This window comes from Argiope bruennichi, chromosome 9 (genome assembly GCF_947563725.1).
Source record: "Argiope bruennichi chromosome 9, qqArgBrue1.1, whole genome shotgun sequence".
Taxonomy (NCBI): Eukaryota; Metazoa; Arthropoda; class Arachnida; order Araneae; family Araneidae; genus Argiope; species Argiope bruennichi.
In genome coordinates, this window is record NC_079159.1 from 6,652,451 (window position 1) to 6,676,712 (window position 24,262).

Here is a 24,262-nt window from a genome sequence, read left to right on the forward strand (position 1 = left end):
TACAGTTTCAATAAGTGGGTGGCAAGTAATGTTTAAATTTTGTTTTGCTTTTTTTTTTTGCTGTTTAAATTTTCTTCATGATAAGTAACGAAAAAAATTATTTATTTGATATTGTTAAGTATCTTGTAAATTTTTTGAAAATTTAAAATTAAGTAGAATACTTATTAAAATGTAAAATATATATATATGCATTTTTTTTTGCATAATGTATCGTACAATAAATATTTGAATAGTTTCATCAATCATTTTCGAGAAAAAATAAAACAGATACAAAAAGTGAAACTTCAAATTTTAAAAAAAAATTTATGTTTGTGACAATATCGTAAATATCTAAAAAGTTAACTTCAACTATGCCTATATTAGTATTATTTATTTACAATTTTGAATACTTGAATCTGCATAGTTATCAAACCGCTATTATCTAGATTATTCCTTTTTTTTTGTGTGTGTGAGAATAATAATTGTTTATCCTAAGTCTTGATTAAAGAAAAATAGTTTTTCTGTGTTTAAATCGAAAAATTATTATTTCTGTATTTTTAGATATTAAGAAAAAAAAAATTCTTTCAAAGTTCGCTGTCAACTGTTATTAAAAAAAGTGTACACAATTAGTGTTGTATTTTGCTTTTGTGAAAATTACCTTGTTTGTAATATCCTAAGTATAATTAAAAATGCCACAGGGAAAACGAAAAGTTCCTTTTAGTGCCAAACAGAAGAAGTTACAACTTCAGCAGAAGAGGGAAAGAAAGTTAGCTTCAAGTGAGAACATTTTTATATCTTTTTCCATATGTTATTTAATATGAAACCGATTAATTAAATTTCAATGCAGAAAAACTTTCTCTCTTGCAGTTTTTAAGGTGTTGTTTATCAAGAGAAATGTATCATTTATTATCATTTTATTATTGATATAATCATAATGTAATTTAACAAGATTAGTCAATAGAGAATGAAAACGCTTATAACTCCTGCCATTAAAAATTCTTTGTGAATTGATTGTCATATATAAACTAACAGCTATTAATTATTTTTAAGTATGTTTTTATATGGAATTTAATAGGAAAGAAATTTTGTTATTAAATTTTGTTTCTGAAAGAAATTTTTACAGAAAGTTCTTTTAAAAAAATATCCTATTCATTTTTTTTTTTTTTTGCAAACAAATTAAAAATGAAGAGATTAATATTAAACCCTTTTTATATTATTAAACATTTGGAAACAAAAAAATGCATATAATGTTTAGATTGACCTAATTAATTTTTTTTCTATTACTAGCACTTGTATGACAGTAGAAATGGAGGCTTAATACTAGCTAATAATTGTTTTTCTTTTCAGATGTTTAGTAAAATCTCGTATTAGAAATTTAAATGGGAAAAAAATGAATATTTATAAAGTTTGTCAGCCTGTCATGACATGTTTGTTCTTAGTCTTAAATCCACTTTTTAAGATGTATAATCTAAACTAAACAATTTTTCTTGCATATGTAGATTTAATGTTATATATAACAGTCATTTTTGTGCTACTAACAAGATAAATAATCTGATATTGATAATCGTTTTGTACCCAGTCTTCCCAAGATAGTTTTCAGTTATTTTCTCTCTCTTTTTCAATATTATTTTGTTTTTAAATTCCCAGATATCTTTTTTTATGAACTTCTTTATTAATTACTTCTGCAAAATGATCATATTGAATGCAAGAAATTTTGGAAAAATATTTTGAAACAAACATCTTTATATACTGAATTAATAAATTAGGCTGATAAAATTTTAGCAAAGTAGTTTATTTTATTCTGCTTAGTATGAATTACCACATTTAGAAATTTAGTTCATGAATTACTGAAAATAATGCAGCAATAACTTACTTTAAATTTGAATTTTTGTTTTCTTCTGATTGTTAATGTTCAGAAAGAAATATCTGAAGTAATGTAATATATATATATAATGAATTTTTTCAATTTAGTTTTTGTGGTAGTTTATTATTTTTTGGAATAGCATAAAATGTGTTATTAGAATAGCTGAACCAATTTTGAAATTAAAATAATAATTAAGCAAAATAAAAACACAAATTAATCTTGCACTTGACTTTTTAGTGTCGTGAAGAAATATCATTCTTTTAAAGTAATTTTTTTTTTTTTTTCCTTCCTTAGAAAGATGACAGCATTTGTGTAATGAGAGGTCTATGATTTTATTATATTTCTGAATGCATCAATTTGAGTAATTTTTATTCAGAAATGTAAAAAACTTGAATTTGCTATTGATATGTTTTATAAAATCATTTAATCTGAATTAATGGTCTTCTTTTCTAACTAAACCTTGTGTTTTGTAACCTCTTATATTCTGTTATTGTTCTTAGTTAAAAATTGTTCTTTATTTACTAAAATTTTAGAAAGAATTTATATTGTTTTTCTGTCTTTTGCATGAGCAAAACATTTGTAAAAAAAAATAGGGTAATAATCAATTTTGTGGAATTCTAATTGTTGCCAAACTTGATTTTCTGTACAATTCTCTTAGTAAGATTTGTCTTTTTTTAAAAAAATCTTAGTAATAAAATTGTACTAAAATTTTAATGTAATTCAGAAAAAGTATTTGTTATACTAAAAGTTTGTGTTTTAGTTAATTGCTTCTCCCCCCCCCCTTAAAAGAAAAAAAAACTATTTATATTGTCATTTTTTTTCTTTTATTTGAGTCATTTGTTTATTTATTTCCTTCAAATTTGTTTTTTTTTTATATATAAAGTTGTTTATTTAAGATATGGTTTCAGCTAAACACGCTAAGTTGATTTGTTTCAATTGTTTAATATGTTTAAATGCTTCAGACAGTATTAAAAACTAATGTCTTGCAAGATAAATTTTATTGTTTAATAATCAGTTTAATTTATTTATTTTTATTTGTTTACTTACTTATTTATTAATTTGTATTCAGAGGATCCTACAATAGTTTCAAGCTTAAGTTCCCAGAGAAGCAGTTTAGAGGATGTTGATGTAATCAATGAACAACCAACCACTAGTGGAAAGCGTAATCCAAACAGGTGAACAAACAAATATGAGTAACTAATGAATTTTTAATAATGTGAATATTTTAGAACCTTGGTATAAGATTTTTTTCCTTCTTGTATTGCTTTCTCTACCTCCCCTCTTCCCACTACTTATCTAGCTCTTACAAATAATTATATAAAAAAGAAAATATTAAAAGAATAGTCAAAAAATTATATCTTCGTAATCTATGCATGATGATTAACAATTGTTTGTAGTTTATTAACACATATGAATATATTGAAATTTCCCTTTGTTTCTTATATGTAACTCATTTGTGTAATTTAGATTTTTGATTAATTAATTATTTTCATTTACTTCATCTTTAGGATATACCAAATTGAACATGATTTTTGCTTTTTGTAAGGCAACGTGCAATTATAAAATCAGCTATTGTTGACAAGTCTTTGAATAAGATTTTAAAATTAAATTCATAATCGAGGAAAAAGAATTTGGCCATCTATCTGTTTTTCGTATTCTATTTTTCTCATTTTTATTATTATAATCTTTCACTTTCATATCGAAAATTTATTTATGAATTTCTATTGTTATAATATATCATACATATATACAAAATTTTATTCAATTAATATATACACTCACATACACACCAGATATATATGACTAATATGTATATTAATTTCTTCTCCTAGATATCGTCTTGTTTTCAAAAAAGAAAAGAATGAAGATGTTAAGCAAAGGCTACTTTTAGCTAAAGAACCATTTGATCCAGTACCAGAGGTAGTATCTTTGACATTGTATTAAGTTGTGCATTTGTGCGTGAATATATATTTAAATTTTTCAAATTAGCTATGATCTAAAAAAAAATTCTATTTCCATTTGATCCACTTATGTTCTAAAATAATTTCTAATCACTCAAATTCCAGTTTCATTGAAATTTTAACTTTTGAGTCTTTCAAACTTTTGAGCTTTCTGTGGAATCAAAACACTGAGTTGACAAATTCTTTTCTGAGATTGTATAAGATCATAATACATTCTCACAGTCTCTTTTTCCTTGCTTTTTACCTTTCTATTTGGTATGCTGTACATGCTCTCACCATTGCTTGGACAAACAAATCCAGGCAAAAGTTAAAAATTAGATTATTTTTTATAGTTATGAAAAATAAAAATCATTACAAAAATTCACACCTGTTTCAGCTCATGTTTTACAAAAAGCTGCCACATTATCATCTGTATAATGAAGAAATAGAATTTCAACTTCAATGATTGAATGTATCCACCAGTCTTTCTGGAATATTCAATAAAATCTTGTAAAACTCCAAAATATTTTCTATCTTATCTGCAAGCATTTAAATCTCCCATGCTTGAAATTACTATGACCACACCTTTTCCCTCTAAGGCTATTCTGCAAATATCTCAAATTTCTCCTCAAGATTTATATTATTAAATAAAGTTCATGAACAATTTAGTATCCTGGTATTTAGAAAATGATTTATTTGATTACTCTTCAATATTGCTGGCTTAATATTTATTTCTTATAATTCTGAATTTCTTAAATATTGTACTGAATGCCAACTTAATAAGAAAAGAAAACAAAGAATATTTAGTTATTTACAACAGGTGCTTCTCACAAGTAACCCCTTTGAATGCATCTATGTTGATGTTGTTATGAAGTTTTAACTTCTGCAGTTAACAAACAAGTTTCTGCATATAGTAATTGACCATGTGATCAGGCTTGTATGGGCTTTTCCATCAAAAAAAGGGAATTCTGAATAACTTGCATTAATATTTCAAAACAAGTTTTCCAAATTCAAACTCCTTTGAGATTATTAACTGATAAAAGTGTTGTGTTTACTTCTTCTAGATTAATATATATATATATATATATATATATATATATATATATATATATATATATATATATATATATATATATATATATATAATATGAAGATCATTTAATTTCAGCTCATCAGCCTCCATTACTTAAATCCATTAATCAATCTTTATTAATTAGAATACAAGGGTATGCAAAGTAAATTCCCCATCCACTAAAGTCTCGTGTAGAAGTTGTTTATGATTATAATAAAACCCTTTATTCAATAACTAAACATACTTCAGCATATTTGTTTAGCATATTATTTTATGGTTCTCCTATTAATCAAAATGAATATTATGATTCTATTTAAGAAGCTTGTAATTTGGTTTTACAAAACACAATAAACTTTTATTGCATAGATAAAACAAGACATAATGCTTGCTTTAAGGAGAAAAAGCTTAATTCATGTATTTTTTATGTTAATGAGGAATTTAACTATCCTTATACAAAAAAATTAAATCTTGCTTTTTCTGACCCATATGAAATAATAAAACAATGTTCTGAAATATCTTACAAAATTAATAAACAGAATTCTTTGACAAACCATCCAACTTAAACTATATATATTTTTTTAATTAAGAAATTCCCATACTTCAGAAATACTCAAATTGAGTCATGAATAATCTGTGAAAAAGAACAGTTCATAAAATATCAGTCTATAATGATTAATTACAAGTTTTATTTATCACTACCCATGTACAGTACATTAACCTGGTTTGCCTCGTGCATTGTCTCTTTTTTTGGGGGGGGGGGGCAGGGGTGGATGTATAGGACAAAACACAGGGTTTTTTTTTTTTTTTTTTTTTTTTTTTTTTTTTTTTTTTAACACAGACTTGTAGACAATTTCTGTTCTTCAAGTAATGATACTTCCATCACTGGAGTGTCACTGTCTCTAAAAATTTGTATTTAATAAATATCCCTCACTTTTTTTTTAACATATTTTCTTTTTTGTTTATATATTTTGATAAAAATTATTTTACTTACATTTCATTTATTTTAGAAAATTATTTAAAAATGCAAATTTCGTAAATTTTTAAATTTAAAAAAAAGTTTTTTTTTTTTTTTTTTTTTTTTTAATTTGCAATATGTTTGAGAAAAAAATATTTTTTTTTTTTCAAACATATTATCTAATGTGACCACATTTTCTTTTCAATAAAATACTAAAAATTTACAACATTTTGTAAAATAATACTTTATATTATCATACACTTAGTATTGTTTTTTAAATCAAGCTGGTTTTTAGTGTTATTTCATCTATTGAATTTGAACTTTTATACATTAGTTATTATTTTGTTATATTTTTAAATAATTTTTTTTCATATTGGGTTTAAAAAATGTTTTTCCTGTTTATTATACTGGTCCATCTTTCCAAAATCTTATGATGGCAAAAACACGCTGTCATACAAAGCTTAAGAAATGAGGAAAGTGGAATAATTTGAAATTAATTGTGTCCTAAAATAATTTTCTAATCACTCAAACATTGGCTTCAATATAACTTTTATTTTCTGAGTTACGCTGACTATTATTTTTACTACTGAATCATCAAATTCTTTTCTGAAACTGTATAAGGTCATAATACATTCTTACAATCTCTGTTTTCTGCTTTCTGTCTTCTCATTTAGTAAGCTGCACCATACTCTTCTATAGCTAGCAAAATGTTGGCAAAAGCTAAAAATTGGATTATTTCTTTGAAACTACAAAAAGTAAAAATCCTTGAAAAACTCAACAGCTAATTCTTAAATCTTTGTTTTACATATATATAATATATACAAGAAAAGTAGAACTATTGCAGTAATTCATTTACAGATATTTTAATAATGGAAGAGATGGAAAAGCTTTTTTTTTTTTCATTACTTGGATTTTCTCAATTTTTTCTGAAAATAAAGTAATTACTCATTTTTTAAAAATAAAGTTTAAATTAAATAAACAGAAAGGAAGCACTGAAATAGACTAGCATTTATTCAGTTTTTTGCTATTGGTGAAAGAACCTAAATGTTATTGCAGTTTGTTATGTTCATCAATTTTATACTAAAAAATTTGTGTTATTATTTATAACTTATGGTAAATAAGCTGGAGATAAATTTTCATGAAGTCATAGCTTTATTCTTCGTGATTAAGCAAGAGATTTATTTTTTAGTATCTTTTAAAAGTTATTTATTTTATTCATGATTAATTTAATTCAATAATTTAACCAATATAGTAACCATAGTGTTTAAAAAAGTGGAAAAAGAAAAGAATACGGGATGTATTTAAAGTTCATATAGATTCAAAAGAAGATTTTATTGAAATCTAGTTGAATGAGGATTTATTTTAACTATTGTTTTTTCATGTGATATTGCAGCTTTACACTGGAAAATTAAAGTTGCAGAAATGAGATTCTAAAAAGTGTAGAAAAGCCAAGACCTTGTGCAACTAGGAAGCTAAAGTGAATTTTGAATTTAATTGGTTAGAAATTAGTTTTAAGAATACAAATAATTAATTTTTTAAATTTAATAATTTATATTATTATAGAATATAAAAATATTTTATTTTGATATTATTTCTAAGAATTAAAAGTTTTTATTTCTAATTTAAGGAGACATTGGAAGTTTCGTATGAAGATGTGTTCACTGAAGGCTCCGAACTTGATATGCCAAAGCGCCCACCTTGGGACTTTTCCCTTTCTAAAGAAGAGTTGGAAATGAGAGAGCAAAAATATTTTAGGGTAAGTATTTTTTTATGAATGCTCTTTAAAATTAACAATCTTTTCAATTAACTTAACATGAGTCAAAATGCATTCCAAGTCCAAATGTAATCCTTTCAAAAAGTTACCATACCGAAGAATTTTGATACAACAAGAAAGAGTTTGTGATTTTAAGTATAAGAGGTGGGAAGCAGAAATGTTATAATCTGACCTCTAATATAAAAGACCCACTATTGTTTACTAGGCAGTCATCCCCCCGATTTTTGATTTTTCTCTTCTGTAAGTTTGCATTTCTCGCTTCTGCATTATAACCAAGCCTTCCATTTATCAGTAACTTTTTATGTATTTATCTGCTTGCATAATCTTCATTAGAGTTTTAAATGGAAACAAATTAATATTAAGTATAACAGAATAATATTAGTAAAAAGTGATTGGCAATTAAATTTTAAATTTGTTAAAAAAAAGTTATGAAAAAGATTGATAAATGACTTTTTTTTCTTTGTTGTTGGCAAGTAAATTACTAAGTTCAAAACAAGATTCTAAAGCCTAACTTAAATGCATTTTGAAGGAATGTTTTTAATTTCATGAAGGTAATGAAAAAGAATGTGAGAAATTCTTATTTAGAAAAAAGCATACAACTCTTGTTATTAATGCTTAGTTAAGGAAAACTGATTATTATGAAATAATCAGAAATGAAAAAAAATGCTCTTTCACTTTGTATTTGAATTGCATGGAAATAATATAGTGTTATATGATGTCAATATTTGTTTTTAGCAACTGTGTGATTGCTACATTATACTTGTTTCATAAAAAAATTACTTTTTAAGCATACAGTAGTTAGTATTTGGATTTGCTCAACAGTTATTGAGTAATGTTTCAAAGATGACTGGATTCCACTACTGTGATAAAAAAAAAAAAAGAATTTTATTTTATTTCTTTGTTTCATTTAATACATCCATTTAGTCTTTAAAAATATATGAATATGCTGGAATAATTTTGTTGTGTTGTATATATTTCTTTTAGTCAAATTAACTATTTTTGGGTAATATAAAATTTTTTTTATTTATATCTGAAATGTCAAGATCTTGATTTTTAATAACTTTCATTTAAAATCATTTGTTTGACTTTTTATATGAAATCTTTCAAATTTCAGACTAAAAGTGTAAAAAAGGAGATAACATAAATATAGTCAAATACTGACTATATGAACTAACAGTGTAAACTGTTAATGCATATAATCAGTCTCCAAATAATATGTAAGTAATTTTTATTCTTTGCAATTTAATTTCTATAACTTATTCGCAATTAGATCAAAAATTTCAATTCTTCATTTATCGTATGCATTGTTTGATGTTCATTATAGATCTAAATTAAAAAATAAAAAATGCTATTCCTGATTTTTTTTTTTTTTTTTTTTTTTGCTGCAGTAGCTTTTTCAGTAAAAAAAATTATTGGTTCATTATTTATGGAATGAGAGTTTCAGTGAGCTTTTTCTAACTTTTGTAAATGCTTTCTCGGTCCATTTCAGTAGTTAAAACCCCCTTTCAATGAGAAAATGTTCTTTTTATTTCAACTATATTTCATCCATGTACTCTCTTATCCATGCTTGTCCATGTTTGTACAGTATATACTTTCAAAGAATTATGTTCTTTTACAAATTAAAATGCACAAAAATAAATTTTGCAATTTCCTTATCTGCTTCAATAGAAAATTTGATTTTCCAAACGATTCTTTATCCATTTCAAGAAACAAAAATTAATTATCAATTTTGCATCATTTAAAAAAAAAATCTCATGTATGTAATAATTATACCTTGAAATTAAAATTTTTGAAGTTACTGTTTGCTTCCTTTAATAAAAAAGAGAAAATAATAATAAAACAGAGAGAGAGAGATTATGCTTTGCATATATATATGTGTGTGTGTGTGTGTGTGTGTGTGTGTGTGTAACATTTTAAAGTGAAATTCAAGTTCCAATTGTCGTAAATATATTATATATTTGATACTCATGAATAATTTTATTATATTGTAGGAATACATTGCTAATTTAGAAGCAAAATTTGGGGACGAAGATTTAAGTCATTTTGAAATGAATTTGGAAACATGGCGCCAATTATGGAGAGTTGTTGAATTTTCTGATATTGTTTTACAAGTTATAGATATAAGATATCCTGTGAGTAATTTTTTACATTCTTAATAATGCTACATTATAACTAAATGCTTTTATTTTGTACTAATGTAGTATCAATTATATTACATAAGTTGTTTTCAACAATCAACAAGAAATCAATTTGCGAATAAAATTTTCTGAAACCACTTGGAATAAATAATAAACTTTCCTAAAAAAGGTTGCTAAGTTAAAAAGTTTTTTTTTTTTTTTTTTCAATTTAAAAATGAGTTGAATAACTGCTTTATAATGTTGAAATCTTAATTGTATTATTCTAGTCGTTATTTGACATACCTCTAGATTATTGTCGTTAAAAGACTTTCAAAAAAGAAAAAGAAGAAAAGAAAGAAAGAACAGAAATTGACATCAAAAAGAAAAAAAATATCCAAAAAAAAAAGGACCTTTTTTTAAACCTTAAGCTGAATTTCACAATAAGACATTGCATTTTGATGTTTGTCCATATACTGAAGGGGGAAAAAAATTGAAGGTGCTTGCTTATAATTTATGTTTGATATTTTTAAAATTGAAAATAATTGTTAAAAAGAGAGAAATTTCATGTTATGAATTTCAGATGATCCCATTTCCATTAGGATATTAGATTACATTTACAAACAAGAATCTTTCAGATTTTTAAAACTTCTAGGAATTTATTGACAAATATTTGAAAACTAAAAGACTTGATCTTTAAAGATCATTTACATTGTATTATATTTGATAATTTATGTTTTTTGTCTAAGCTTTGTTATGATATTGAGTAAGTTATTAAATCATAAATATTTTATTTAGTTATTGACATAAAAAATATAAATGTTTATGCTGAAAATGTTTGTATTTAATTAGCTCTTAATTTGTAGCAGTTTTAAAAGAAATTTCTCATTACTTAAAGAAAAAAATCATTCATTTATCTATTTGTTTCACTTTTGACAAAAATATATATTCTGCCCTTGCATTTAGGTTTATCACTTTTCTCCTGCCTTGTATGATTATGTTATTAAGGATTTAAAGAAAAATATGATTCTGGTCCTCAATAAAGTTGACTTAGTTCCTGCTCCCTTGGTTTTGGCTTGGCAAGAATATTTCAAGAAACACTTTCCAATGCTCAAGGTTATGTGCTTTGCATCATATGCTGGTATGATTCTGAAAGAAGGAAAAAGAGGTAAAGCAATAATTCATAGTTCTTTGCTTTATTCTCATCCTCCCAATCTCCTCTGTTTATAACTTAATATTGTTTTAGGTCGCAGAATTGGGAATTTACATATGGCTATTACTGGTACTAAACAGCTCTTGCATTTATGCGAAGATATTGTTGGAGAACAAGGTAATTTAATTATAACTATATTTATTTTATCTGTTGATATAATTATTTCTGTTATTACAATTGAGTATTCTAAATCATACATAAAAAATGATTTACTTGAGAACTAGCTGGATTTTTCATGTGATGATAATAGAAAATTTATGATAGAAAAAAGACAGAGACACAAGATATCTGTAGAAATAATAATTAATAAAAACAATATTAGCAAGCATTTTTCTGTTTTTATTTTTTTATGCAAATTTTCTCAAACATATTAAAATGCTATACAAATCTTATATATGTTTGTTTTAATTTATGTCATTATTAAGTTAACATTATGCAAATATTTAATTTTTTACCATGATGATTATAAACCTTGCTTTTGTCATATAAAAAAAGCATGCTTGCTCATTTCAAATTATATCATTAATAACAAGGGAACTGACAAATATGAGGGTTATTGATTTTAAACACATGACATATGATAACTGTAGAATGATTCTTTAAGCAATGTTTTTACATTTCTGTTCTCTTTTCAAATAAAAAGGAATTGGAAATTATTCAAAGATATGTTATTAATAGTACTTTATTAAAATATGATTTTGTACCAATCGTAATTATGTACATGGTTAGATATTCATTTGAATATTGTATTAGTTGCAATTAATTTAAAGATGTATTATTATTTATTTCATTATTTCTTTAAATGGTTACCTGTTATAATGTTAGTAAGATGTAATTATAAAAAATATGACCTTGATTTTAATTAATCTTTTTATATCTAAATTGCAAATATTTTATCTACCTCTGTGTCAATTTTGCACAAAAATGCAATGAGATAGATGCATGTAATTTCCATCCATTTCCATGTACCATCTTAATAATGGAGATATGCATAAAAATCCAGATAAAAGCTGTCTTAAATGTCTACTATTAGAATATAAACATTATAGTTCAAAAATGCAATAGTCCAGATGAATGAACTCGACAGATGATCCTGTGCTCATTTTTCTAATCATTTTCATATTGTACAAAATCATTAGAAAAGACATTGATCCTGTGCTCATTTTCATATTATACAAAAGTATTATTTAATGAACTAGAACATCTCATTATGTATTATTAAATTACCAAGCATGCATTCTGCATAGAGAGTGACTTTGTTGTTTAAAAAACATCTGCTTTTATCTGAAAATACTAAATATCATAAAAATATTAGGTTTTATATATATATAATACAGGTTGTTTTTTGTAGAAATTATTTCCCACTTTTTCTTTCCATATTATCTCTATCCATTTATTCAGTATTGGTAGTACAATTCTTATGTCAGATTATCAAACTATTCTATTCTTGAAGTTGATAAAAGATTACTATTTAAAATGTAGATAAAAAATATAATGACCTTTAAGAATTTTTTTTAAATTATCTGTAGGAATATGGTTTTATCATTATGGATTGCTTTTAGTATTTTACATATTTCTTTAAATTGTTTCAGAAACATGTTTTAGAAAAGTTTAGCTTTTTTTTTCTCCTAATTTTTCATTTAGTTTAATTTTTTTGTTTAGTAAATTTGTCCAGTTGGAAGGAGAAAATCAGTGCCGAAGCAGCACAGATCGGATCAAGTGGAGATACGTATTTGGATAGCGAATCTGAAATTGATAGTGAGGATGAGGGCAAACACATCAAAGCTTCAGAAGTTCTCAGTGAGAAGAATGATACCAGTTATTATGAAGGGGAACGTTACAAAGACAGTATTCTCACAATTGGATTTGTAGGTTAGTGTGGCAAACTTATGTTCTTTACTTGAGAGTCCTAATTTTATTCTTTTTTTACAGAAATTTCACTCTGAATAAGTGAGGATTTTTTTTTATATATATTTTGTAATTATTGTTTATAAATGTTTGAATGTAATTTCTCACACTTTACATTTATTTCAATTTGAGTCTTAATCTATAAAATAAAATTTCTCCAATTTTTGTTTCTAAAAGATAATACCTATTATTCATAAAGAAATTACTATTAATTCAAAAGTTATAGAAGTTATTTCAAAAAAATATATAATGAGTATTTTTTTTTTAAGTTGATACTTTTATGATTTGTTTTGAAAAGTTATTATGCTACTGAAATAGAAATCCCACTTTGAGGTTAATTATATTTTCTGGAACATAAAAAGATGTAATTAAATTAATACATTGTCTTCGGATAGCTTGTTATTATTAGATGTGCAATAAATTCCTCCGTGTTTTATTTTTATTTTATAATTTATTTTTTAAATAGTGCTTATTTTCTTATCTAGGCCATCCAAATGTTGGGAAGTCTTCCTTTTTAAATGCTGTCTGTGGTAAAAAGGTAAGTTGTCTGTTCTTTATACAGATTATTAATTTACACGTTTTTGGTTGCAGCTTGCCCTAAAGGAAAAGATAAAAGGTACTTTTCTGCCCCTTAAAGATTTTTCTCAGATTAAAGATTTATCTTTTGTCCTGAATGTAACTTAATGTCTTTAAAGTTACATATTAACTTACTTATTATGTAAGCAGCTATGTTCTGTGCATGCATTAAATTGAACTAAGAAAATGGGCTGCTTTCTGAGTTTTTGCATGAGTTTAATAAATCTTTCAATGCTTCAGAAGTGAAGAATATAGAATTTTATTTGTTTTAAAACAGCAGTTTATATCAACATGTCCTATTTAAAAGTTGCTTCTTTATATCCTCTGTACATTTGTGAACTCTTTTCTATTTCTTATTAAATGATGTGTATTATTATAATATTTTTCCTAAAATGTTTTCAGTTTTGTTTAAATTTATAACTTTCTTTCTTTGTAACTTAGATTACTTGAAAAAAATTATTTTTTTCATATCAGTTTAAGATTTCACATGTATTCACCTCTAAAGCAAAAATACTTTGTTTTATTTTATTTACATTATGGAACTTATAGAAAAAAATATTTATTTCAAAATCCGTAAAACGAATTATGCTTTTTTGATCCACTGAAAGATGCATTTTTTTCACTATAAATTCATTTTTAAAAAATGTTTGAAACATCCAACATTTCTAAAAGTTTAATCACAAATGCATATATTACGTTATAACAAGAAAAAATTTAACGACAAAAACTTATGAAAAGAATCATTACGATAAAAAAAAAATGGAATTATTATTCTTACGTAATAATTCCATTGTTTTTTTACTTTTATTCTTACGTAACTTAGCTAAAAATTACAATTGCTAGGCTGAAAAATAAAATAAGTTTATTTTTCAAAGAAAATATTTGGATTTTATTTGTTATTTTAGGTTGTTAGTGTATCCAGGACTCCTGGGCATACAAAGCATTTTCAGACGATAATGCTTACTAAAAATGTGAGGCTGTGTGATTGTCCAGGATTAGTGTTTCCTTCCTTAGTTCCTAAACCTATTCAAGTAAGAAAGGACTTTTTCTCTTTCTATCATGAATTTTTAATTTGTGAAATATTTTCATCAGTTGATATATTGTTATTTAACTAGATAATGATCTATGTTTATTTAATTTTTGTTTTATTTTAAAAATTATTTTTTAAAGATCTGTTATAATAGTGTATTATGTAAGATAATACTAAGTATTAAAAAGAAGTAATAAGAGTTTGTTTATTTAAATTATTTGAATCTTTTCATCTTTAGTTATTTATTTTGTATAATATTTGTTAATTATGCAAAATTGTTCTAATATAAATTTACAGAAGATTTTCTATCTAGATTGTATATTTGATAAACTGATTTTTCTATTGAAATGTTCAGATTTTATTTCTGTCTTTGATTTTTCTTAATTGCTTAGAGTATTTGAGAATTTAGATTTCATCACAACTCTACATAATGCTGGATCGACAAATTAAACTGAGCAATATATCTAAATTTAGTGGTGATTCATCATTTTTCACAATATTTTTGTCACTTGTTTTTAGCTCTTTCTGTATTCTCTACTGTCATCTTAGCTGTATCTTGAAAATAGTTTGAAAACAAATCTAAAATAGTCAGGTTTTTAAGTAAGGGAATTTTTAATTGGAAATAATGTCAAAATTAACCTAAAAATTAGAGCCTATTCTTTTTCGAATGAAAGATCCTTAATTTTTGTATATACAGTAAAATTACAGTTATCTGTTGTTGTTAATCCTAAAATATTGTTTTAAAAAAACTTAAATTGCAAATTTTTAAAAAAGTAAGCCAACAAACTTATAAATACAGAAATCTTGTTTTTTAAGCCCTATTTTTATAGGGAAGAACTCTGAGCTGTAAATAAAATAGCTTTTGAATAATATTGATTTACATATTTTTCCAAGTATTTTATTTTTAACAAATTTTTTTTTGTTATATAATTTATTGGACTTCTGTTGTCTTTTGTATAGATAATTGTATTCATTATTTTATAGGTTCTTATGGGTTGCTATCCAATTTCTCAGCTACGTGAACCCTATTCTGCAATCACATATTTAGGTCAAAGAGTTCAACTTCCCCAAGTTTTAAAAATTAGACATCCTGAATTGGAGTATTTTGAATCTGCAGAAGAAGTAAAATGGTCTGCTTATGACATCTGTGAAGGTATTCTTTTAAATATTTTTTAATGCATCTTTGCATGCTTTCTTCCATTTCCCCAATTTTTTTAAAAACATTTCCACACATCTATGAATAATGTTAGATTGTTATATTGCATAGCTGTCTGTGTTTTAGAAATGGAAGAATTGACAGGTACCAGTTTCTTAATTGTTTTTGATATTTCCCTCTTAAAAGCAGTAATTATTCAGCAAAAGAAATAAAAGGCATGTTAATATATTACAAACAATGCATGCGAAAATCATGTTCATTAGAATAAAAATTATGTTAGGTTAATATCTATAACTTTCGTTTATTTTTCTACTAGGATCAGTTTCTTTATATACCCTTAAAGAATTAACTTAGTATTAAATGAATGTTTTAATGAATAAATTAAGTTATTTTATTTATTAAAAACTATTTTACAACAGATGCATCTAAATATAAATTATGGTTGTTTATCAATAGGAAAATCTTAGATGTTCTTGCATTGTAATTATTTTTAAGTAGTATAAAAATGCAAAATGAAGTTTGCTTAACAGCAAATGTATTCATGGAGAATCTCTTCCTTAAAATAATTAAGAACTTTTACCTTGTTTTTGAAAAATAAATGTCACAATTATGACATTTCTTACAAGGATTTAGATGTTGCATAAGATTAATTATCAGTGAATTTATCTGTCATTGAGAAACTTATTTCGGATTGTGATTTCAATTTCAAATCTTAAAAGCAAAAGAAGAAACATGATAAATTATATACCTTTTCCAATCCCCCACCCCTTGAAATAAACCATAGAGAATTTTGAAATAAATTTCTATTATAGATTTTAAATCTTGATTCCTTTATTTTCTGCAATCCTTTTTAGGCCACTTTATGTTATGCAAAATGTGCAGTTGATATCAAAGTAGAAAATGCCTGATTACTAAACATTTTCTACTGCTTTTCTTCATTTAATATTCTGAGTACAATGACAATTCTTTGATTTTTGATTGACTGATATCCCTTTTAACTTCTTGAATTTATATTAAGTAATTTGTTTTTATGCTGTAATCTGGTTCTTTTACAAAGGTTCTGTTTGAAATATAAATTTCAGTTTTAAAAAATTAAAATGAAAATGGAAATTATGATCTTAATTGCTATTATTATATTTACTTCCATTTTCTCATTTTTGCATGAATATTTTGTTTTCTATTTGTTCTTTGGATTTTATGTTCACTGTTTGGATATATGATATCTTAACTCTATTAAATTACATTAAAACAATATTGAAATCATGTGCATGTTAATTCAAAATTAAAAACTCTGACTTTTTTTTTTAGTTACTTGTAGTGGTTTATAAATGAATATACATATTACAAAGTAATTTCATACTGTATCTTTCTTCAATTACATTTTTGTATTAAATAAACTAAATAAAGTAGATTTTTGATTCAGTAAGCATAAGATGCTTTTAATTTAGAAATATAATAAGATATGTTATCAATCGTATTTAAGGAAAAAATATCACTCAGTCAATTTGGTTCGTTCCATTTTTTTAAAAAATAAAAGCTGTGTTTTCTTATAAAATAAAATCTAAGTTTTAAGTAGAAATTACAAAGATTATTTAAAATGAAAAATTAAATTATCTATTAAAAACATCTGATCAGAATAATATCTCCATTTTTTCAAAAACAAATTTCTCTGAATTTGCTATAATTTGAATACTAATAGATAGTTAAGCAAACTCAAAATATTAATCTAAAAATTGTCCTTTGCATTCAAATAGTTAATGAGGATGTTGAATTGTTGCAAATATCTGACAGTATAATTCTCAAGGAATGCTCTTTATGCTTAAAATGTTTTACTTTTCATTCTGTTTTATTCTAGTTTAATTAGATATAATACTTTATATATTTCAAATATAGTGTCAATATCTAATTTGCTGCAATATTTTGATCTAATTAAACTGTTTAATTAGAAAATTTAATTTACCAGGGGTGTTTGTGCTCCGGGGAAAGCCCGGAATTCCGGGGATTTTGAACTTCGATACCCGGAAATTCCGGGGATCGTCGTTCAAAAGGAAGTAGGAATAATAATGAATTATTTATTTTGATCTGGGTAATTTTGTTTGCTTTGAAAGCAGAAAACGCAAGGTCAGTGTGTGTGGTGAAAACTTTTCCTTTCTTTCTCCAAAGGCAGTGATAATGCGTGAAAAGCGGGAAAAAACTTCTTTTTTGTTCTTTCCTTATTGCGAGTTATGACTCATTCCCCCGGTTCTCGGACATTCTCTTCTGGATTCTTTTCGGCAAGTAGGCGCGGCAGAAAAAAAAAGGGAGAGACTTCGTTCAACCAGATGTGCGATAACGTGACTCTGGGTTCAAAGGTCTTATCTCTCCTGGCGTGGCGCCAATAAGTAGAGAAGGGGGATTTTTCGCTGTATTAGCTATTTGTTATTGATCGCTTCGCAACTTTTTTTTCTCCGCTGTGTAAAATTTTCGTTTCATTTATTGATGCACGTGTAACTTTTTCATTTCGCTTATTGAAATATTTTTTTATTTATGTACGCAAGAGAATTTCACTTTGAAATTTCAGCATATGAAACAGAAATTACCCCTTAAAAATTCATATCTAATTAGTTTTACAGCATTAGATCCAGAGCTAAGAGGTAAAACCAGTACAATATTAGCTTTTGAAAAATTATCATCTTTTATGTCCCATATTTTTAGTGATAATGAAAAGTCAAAAGTAGAAGCTGAAATAAGGTTATACCAGAGTGATATTGATATCACCAAAGAAATGCTCTACACATCTGATGAAAGTGGAAATCAAGTCAAGTGTACAATTGATAAATATTGGTCTAAAGTTTTTAATTTAAAAGATGATTTCACAAATGATTATAAGTATCCTACATTGGCTAAATTGGTCAAAGCCTGCCTTAGCTGCTTCCATGGCCCATTAGTGGAAAGTGCATTCAACTTAATGGATACACTTGTCACTGACTATAGAACCTCTCTTAAGATTGATTCCCTAGATGCAGTGCAGACTATTAAATATGATTTAATGGCTTCTAAAGAAACCTCATGTGAAAAATATGGCTCAAAAAATCCAATGACTGATCCAATTCACAAAGATCTCTTACTGAATATGAACAGAAGTTGGAAAACATATCAAGAGGACTTAAAAACATGTATTTCAGATGAGTCACCTATAAAAGTTTCTGAAAAACCTTCTACATTAGCAGAAAAGCAAACTGCTTCTACCTCTGCATGTGCAGTTCTCGAGGAAATTTCTTCAACTGTAAATGAGGAAAATAAAAGCCAACCTTCCTGCAATTATGAAGTTCACCACAAAAGAAAGACAAGCCCACAAACATCAGAAAATAAAAAAAAGCAGCAGAAATTAGATAATTTTTTTTAAAAGAATTAATTCAGGTAATTTAAAATATTTGCATAAAATGTAGTAGTTTATATGTTTGAAAATTTATGGCTATTAATTTTGCAAAAAAAAGTAATTCATTGAACTTTCATAATTAGGTCATTCAATACTTCATAATTGTAATTTTTCATTTCTCCCCCCCCCCCCTTCTCGAAACTCCAAAATGCCGGTAGTAAGTCCGTAAAAGTTTCAGGGGATTTTTTGGGGTCCCACAAACACCCCTGATTTACATTTAAATTCATGATTATGATGCTAGAGCTTTTTATAAACTATCCACTTATATACAAGAGTTTGCATATGAGGTAGCTAAATTTATCTTTTTTTTTTAAAAAAAAAAAGAAGTGTATTAGAAAGAATCCTTAATCGTTTCTCTCTTGATATATTTAGTAGATGAAATGGTGTGGTTACATGGATATATGTATCCATGTAACCACGGCATGGACATATATATATATATATATATATATATATATATATATATATATATATATATATATATATATATATATATATATATATATATATATATATAACATATAACCACACCATGGATATATGTATTCAGTTTTTTAATATCAAAATCAAAGGATCGAACACTCAATATCAATTATGCCAAAGATTTGTTACTATCTGGTGCATTGTTTCATTAATGAAACATCCTTCTGTTCCTGTGGTGTGGAAATTTGGAAAGGAAAGGGTATCTCATATGCTTTCCTCCTTATCTAATCATGTACAGAGGCATAATATGTCCTTAAAGTAGCTCTCATGTAATTTGAAAACAGGACACTATTCTAAATAATTTAACTTCATGAAATATTGGATAATTTTCAAGAAAGTATCCATTGCATGATAAAATACAGTTTGAACAAATCTGAATACATAATCTGTACCAAGGGTTGAAAAGGTTCAATTAACTGTTAGCACTCCAAATTATACTGACATTAATTTCAGTTTCTATATAATTTACTTTTATAATGAGGCAAATTTAATAAATACTGTCATATATTGAAAAATACAGAAAATATTTGTCCAAGTTGTGTCTAGCTAGCATTGTTTTATTGCTTTTGGTATTGGTTTAATGACTTGTATATATATAATTATTTTATTTAATATTTCTTAGAAAAAAGAAAGTTTCTACTGTTTCTACTTTTATTTTGTAGCATGGGCGATTAAAAGAGGTTTCCGAACAGCCAGAACAGCTAGGCCTGATGTTTATCGAGCAGCTAATAACATTCTTAGAATGGCATTGGACGGTCGCACCATATGCTTAGCTTTTTATCCACCAAATTATACAAAGGAAAAAGGTAAACTTATTTTCTTTCCTTGATATAAAATAAATGAGGGGATTATTAATGTTATAAAGTTCTTGCTTGATATTCAAAACTTGCAATGACATGTGCTTTGTTGCAGTACTCAACTGCCAACTAAAATGGATGCAAACATCAACATTCCTTTTATTTATTGATATTTATATTTCTGGAGAATAAACAAGTTATTGTATGTTATGGCGTTTGTATAAAAATAATTTTTTTTTCTTAATATTTAGCACTGAGGATGTAGAAACTACCTTATTGTTATGGTGTATTCAGTAGTTTGAAGAACTATATAAACTTTTCTAATTTGGTAATTTCAAAATTATCTTAATTTTTGCTTGCTTTTTTTTTTATGAATGGAAAGGTTAAATATTCAATAAAATATCAGTATAAAAATACTATGCAACTTTGAATATTGCTTCCTTTAAAATTTTGTTTGTTTAAGAGTTAATAATAATTTGCTTTTTAAGCAACTTTTGAAATAAAAGTCATTGTGACTGATTTTTAAAATTAAAAAAATAACTACATTTATTCAGATTTATTTACTAAAATCTATGTTTGTAAAAATGCCTTGTCCTTCATAAATATAGTTAATTTCAGTTTAACCCATAGTTGTACATATTCATCTAACAGTAACGAAAACGTGCAACTGTGTAAATAATATGAGACTTAACACATAAGGTTAACCGTGTGGTTAGGTTATGGTTAACCATCATTAACACACACCGTGTTAATGATGTCATATCCATCAGAGTTAAATGCTAAATAAAATGATAAATTTAACAAAAGTATCCATTAATTTTTTCAAACAGTCTGTACATATATGATATCTCTGTCTCAGTGAAATTATGTCTAATGCTTTGAAATATATTATTATTTTAAAATTTTAGCTCTCTTCCTGTAGATAGTAAGTTAAATTTATTAACTTTTTTTTTTAGTAATGTATTCTAAGTAAAAGATTAATAGCAAACTAATAATGTTTCAATGGTTAAAGTGGTAGTTCCACAATTCACAACTATATATAGGGAGTACAAAATAGGCAATATCTGTTTTAAATTGTCTGTTACATCTTTTATTTTTTTAAACTAATATTTTAACAAATGAAATTTCAAAAAAAAAAAAAAATGAAAAGCTAGAGTGAATCTGTTTTATTTTAACTTCAAATAAATATTTCTAATAAAACTGATGTAAGATATCAGTTTTACTTGAAATTTTTATGTAAATTCCAAGGGCAATCGATTTTGAACTCAAAGAAATAAAAATGTTTACTTGCCATTTATCAACATATATATAAAATAAACTAGGAATAAACTTATTAAAATAAAAGAAAAAAACTATCGGATCTCTATAAAGAAAATTGATTTTTGGATTAAAATATTTGCTATAATAATGCTAAACTGGAAACTATTAGGATGTTATTCTGATAGCTAATTATTACTGTTCTCCAATATCATTTTCGTAATAATAAATAACAAAGTGAAATAAAGTGTAAGAACCCATTATAATTTCTTTTCCAACACTGATTTTCTTAAAAATCATTTTTCTAGCTGCATGGGCAGAACATCCTGGTTTAGGGGAAATCCTTGCAGTTCAAGCGTATCGAAGAAAAAACTCAGATGACAACCAAGACACATTTAGCATCTCTTCAGAATTGAACTCTTTGAAAATGAGCGAGGACATCGAGGATTACTGTGATTCTGAATCGGAGGACGATGATGATTCCAGGAATGATGAAGCTGACAGTGAAGATAGTGCCGGTGCTCCAACATCTGGGAACAAGTTTGATCTTCTTGGAGAGGAGGTCAATTGCTAAAAAAAAAATAATAATAAATAAATATTTGATTCCCTTTTACAACAAAAGAACATATCTAATAAAAAAAATTATGTTTCCATTTTGACTTTCACAATTATGTAGCTCATTAAAATTTAAAGAGAGATATATATTTACAATATTCTATTTTATTGTCATTTAATAATTTACCACTTGCTTTGAAAGAGTAGAAATGATGCATATGAAACAAAGTTTTTGTAGGAATTGAATCATAGATGCTTATTTATTCAATATTTCTAGTCAGATACATGCAGTTAATAGATCTTCAGATTTTTGCTCTTGAAAAATAAAATTTTATGCAAGTATAAATTTACATTTTTTTTTTAAATTCTAATATAAATTTGTACTTAAAATTTTGTAAGTCTGTGTTTGTAAGTATTAAAAATTCAGTAATACTTATGGTAAAGGAAGATTTGTAATATTACAGGATTATTTATGACTTGCAGTTTTTTGCATTCATTATATTTGAGTTTTTAATGCTTTGTTCAACATGAATTTCTTATATTAAGAAATTTATAATTTACTGGAAAGGTAAAAATGTTATGGGAACTTGTGTACTTTGCATTTAATAATTTCTCAGGAATGTTTCATTTTGTTATGTGTTAAATAGTATATGTTCAAATGTAATCATTTTTCTGTATATGTAATGTGCCTGCTATGTTATTCTATTAAAAATAATATATTTTATGAATAAACAATCAAATAATCATAAAGTTAGACTATTTACATGAAATAAAATGTAATGCTATTCTCTTAACCAAAAGTGCTGTAAACTTCTAAAATTAGTTTACATAAAAATATATTTAATGCTTATCTATGTAAAGGTATTTTTGGATATTAATGAATGTACAATGAACAGATATAAAATGCAGTTGAAAGTAAGACAATCCACATATTGATGGAATTGGCTATGACTTTTTTTCTTTTTAAACTTCTTTTTTTAATCATTTTTGTTTCTTTCTCCTACTGTTATATGTTTAGTAAACAATGATATATAAATTAAATAGTTAAATTTTCAAAAACATTTTAATAAATATGATGCAATATATATATTTTGGAAAAAGTATTGTGTGTTAATATTATGCAAAATTCTCTTGGGCTTTTTGTTCAGTTAATTGATGTTGTGCATGACGATTAATTGAAAGGCTAAATGATTCCATTAGTAAAAATTCAGCTTTTTTTTATTACCTTTTTTAACTCATAAAAATGAATTAACGATTTAAAATAGAATTATGACATTTCTTTTCACTTAATTTTTGATGTATTGCTTATACTTGTGTTTGCTATTTAACATGCAGCAAATAATATTATGTGCCTGAAAATAGCAATTTGTTAAACAAGGGTATTCAGTGTTATGAATGTTAAAAGTTAACAATTTTACGATATGAATATTTATATTATTTTTGCTTCATTTCATAATATGAATCAAGTTAGATTGTTGTAAAATGTATGTAAGAAAATTTACAATATATAGTTGCTAACATTAATAGAAGATATTTTAGACTATTTTGTTTATCGAGATTTACTTAAATTCATACATTACTGTTTGTTCTTTATCCCTATTCTCTTGTTTGAAATGAAAACTGTCGAAAACAATGTTATCTACACCTCTGTACATTTCATTTAGCATACAAGAATAAAATATTTTTCTTGTATTTGGAAGAGCAATCACTTCAAAAACATAATTTTTTTAAATTACTTTTTAAATTTAAAAAAAAATCACCAATATGATTTAAAATAATTTTCAGAATGTTAAATTGTCATTAGTGATGAATTTTTGCATCATCATTTTGTTTTGTAAGCACACTTTCAATTCATTTTTTCCCCCTTCTTGAGAAGGAAAAAAAATATATATAATAAGAGAATAATTGAAAGCTTCAGCTGCCATTTATTCTTTCTCAAAATTTCTTAAAATTTTTATTTATATTTTAGAGATGTATTTAGCCATCATTGTATTTGAATTGACATTAATTCTAAATTAATTAGAAATCATACATCTAAAAACATTATGTGATTACATACACATACATTAGTGATTTCATCTTTGTTTGATATGTTTAGGTTTCGTTATTTGTTAGCGTCAAAGTCAAATGTAATTAGTTGGTTTATTTGTACTGCATCAGGGCAAAATTGA

General features: G+C 25.2%; 1 protein-coding gene across 2 annotated transcripts; it reads left to right on the forward strand.

Annotated features, from left to right (window-relative positions):
• The first annotated feature begins 394 nt into the window (after nt 1-394).
• On the forward strand, nt 395-23,747 carry LOC129984690 (guanine nucleotide-binding protein-like 1). Of its 2 annotated transcripts, XM_056094627.1 has the most exons (13): nt 395-756; nt 2,913-3,018; nt 3,676-3,763; nt 7,438-7,566; nt 9,576-9,716; nt 10,665-10,866; nt 10,945-11,028; nt 12,574-12,783; nt 13,305-13,357; nt 14,301-14,426; nt 15,410-15,578; nt 20,145-20,288; nt 21,845-23,747. In XM_056094627.1, exons 1-13 carry the CDS (start codon nt 669-671, stop codon nt 22,108-22,110), a joined length of 1,806 nt encoding a protein of 601 aa, XP_055950602.1. In that variant the 5' UTR covers nt 395-668; the 3' UTR covers nt 22,111-23,747. The 2 variants fall into 2 exon arrangements, with proteins under 2 accessions (XP_055950602.1, XP_055950603.1); XM_056094628.1 differs by lacking the exons at nt 20,145-20,288; nt 21,845-23,747 and adding an exon at nt 15,693-15,808.
• The last annotated feature ends 515 nt before the right edge of the window (nt 23,748-24,262 follow it).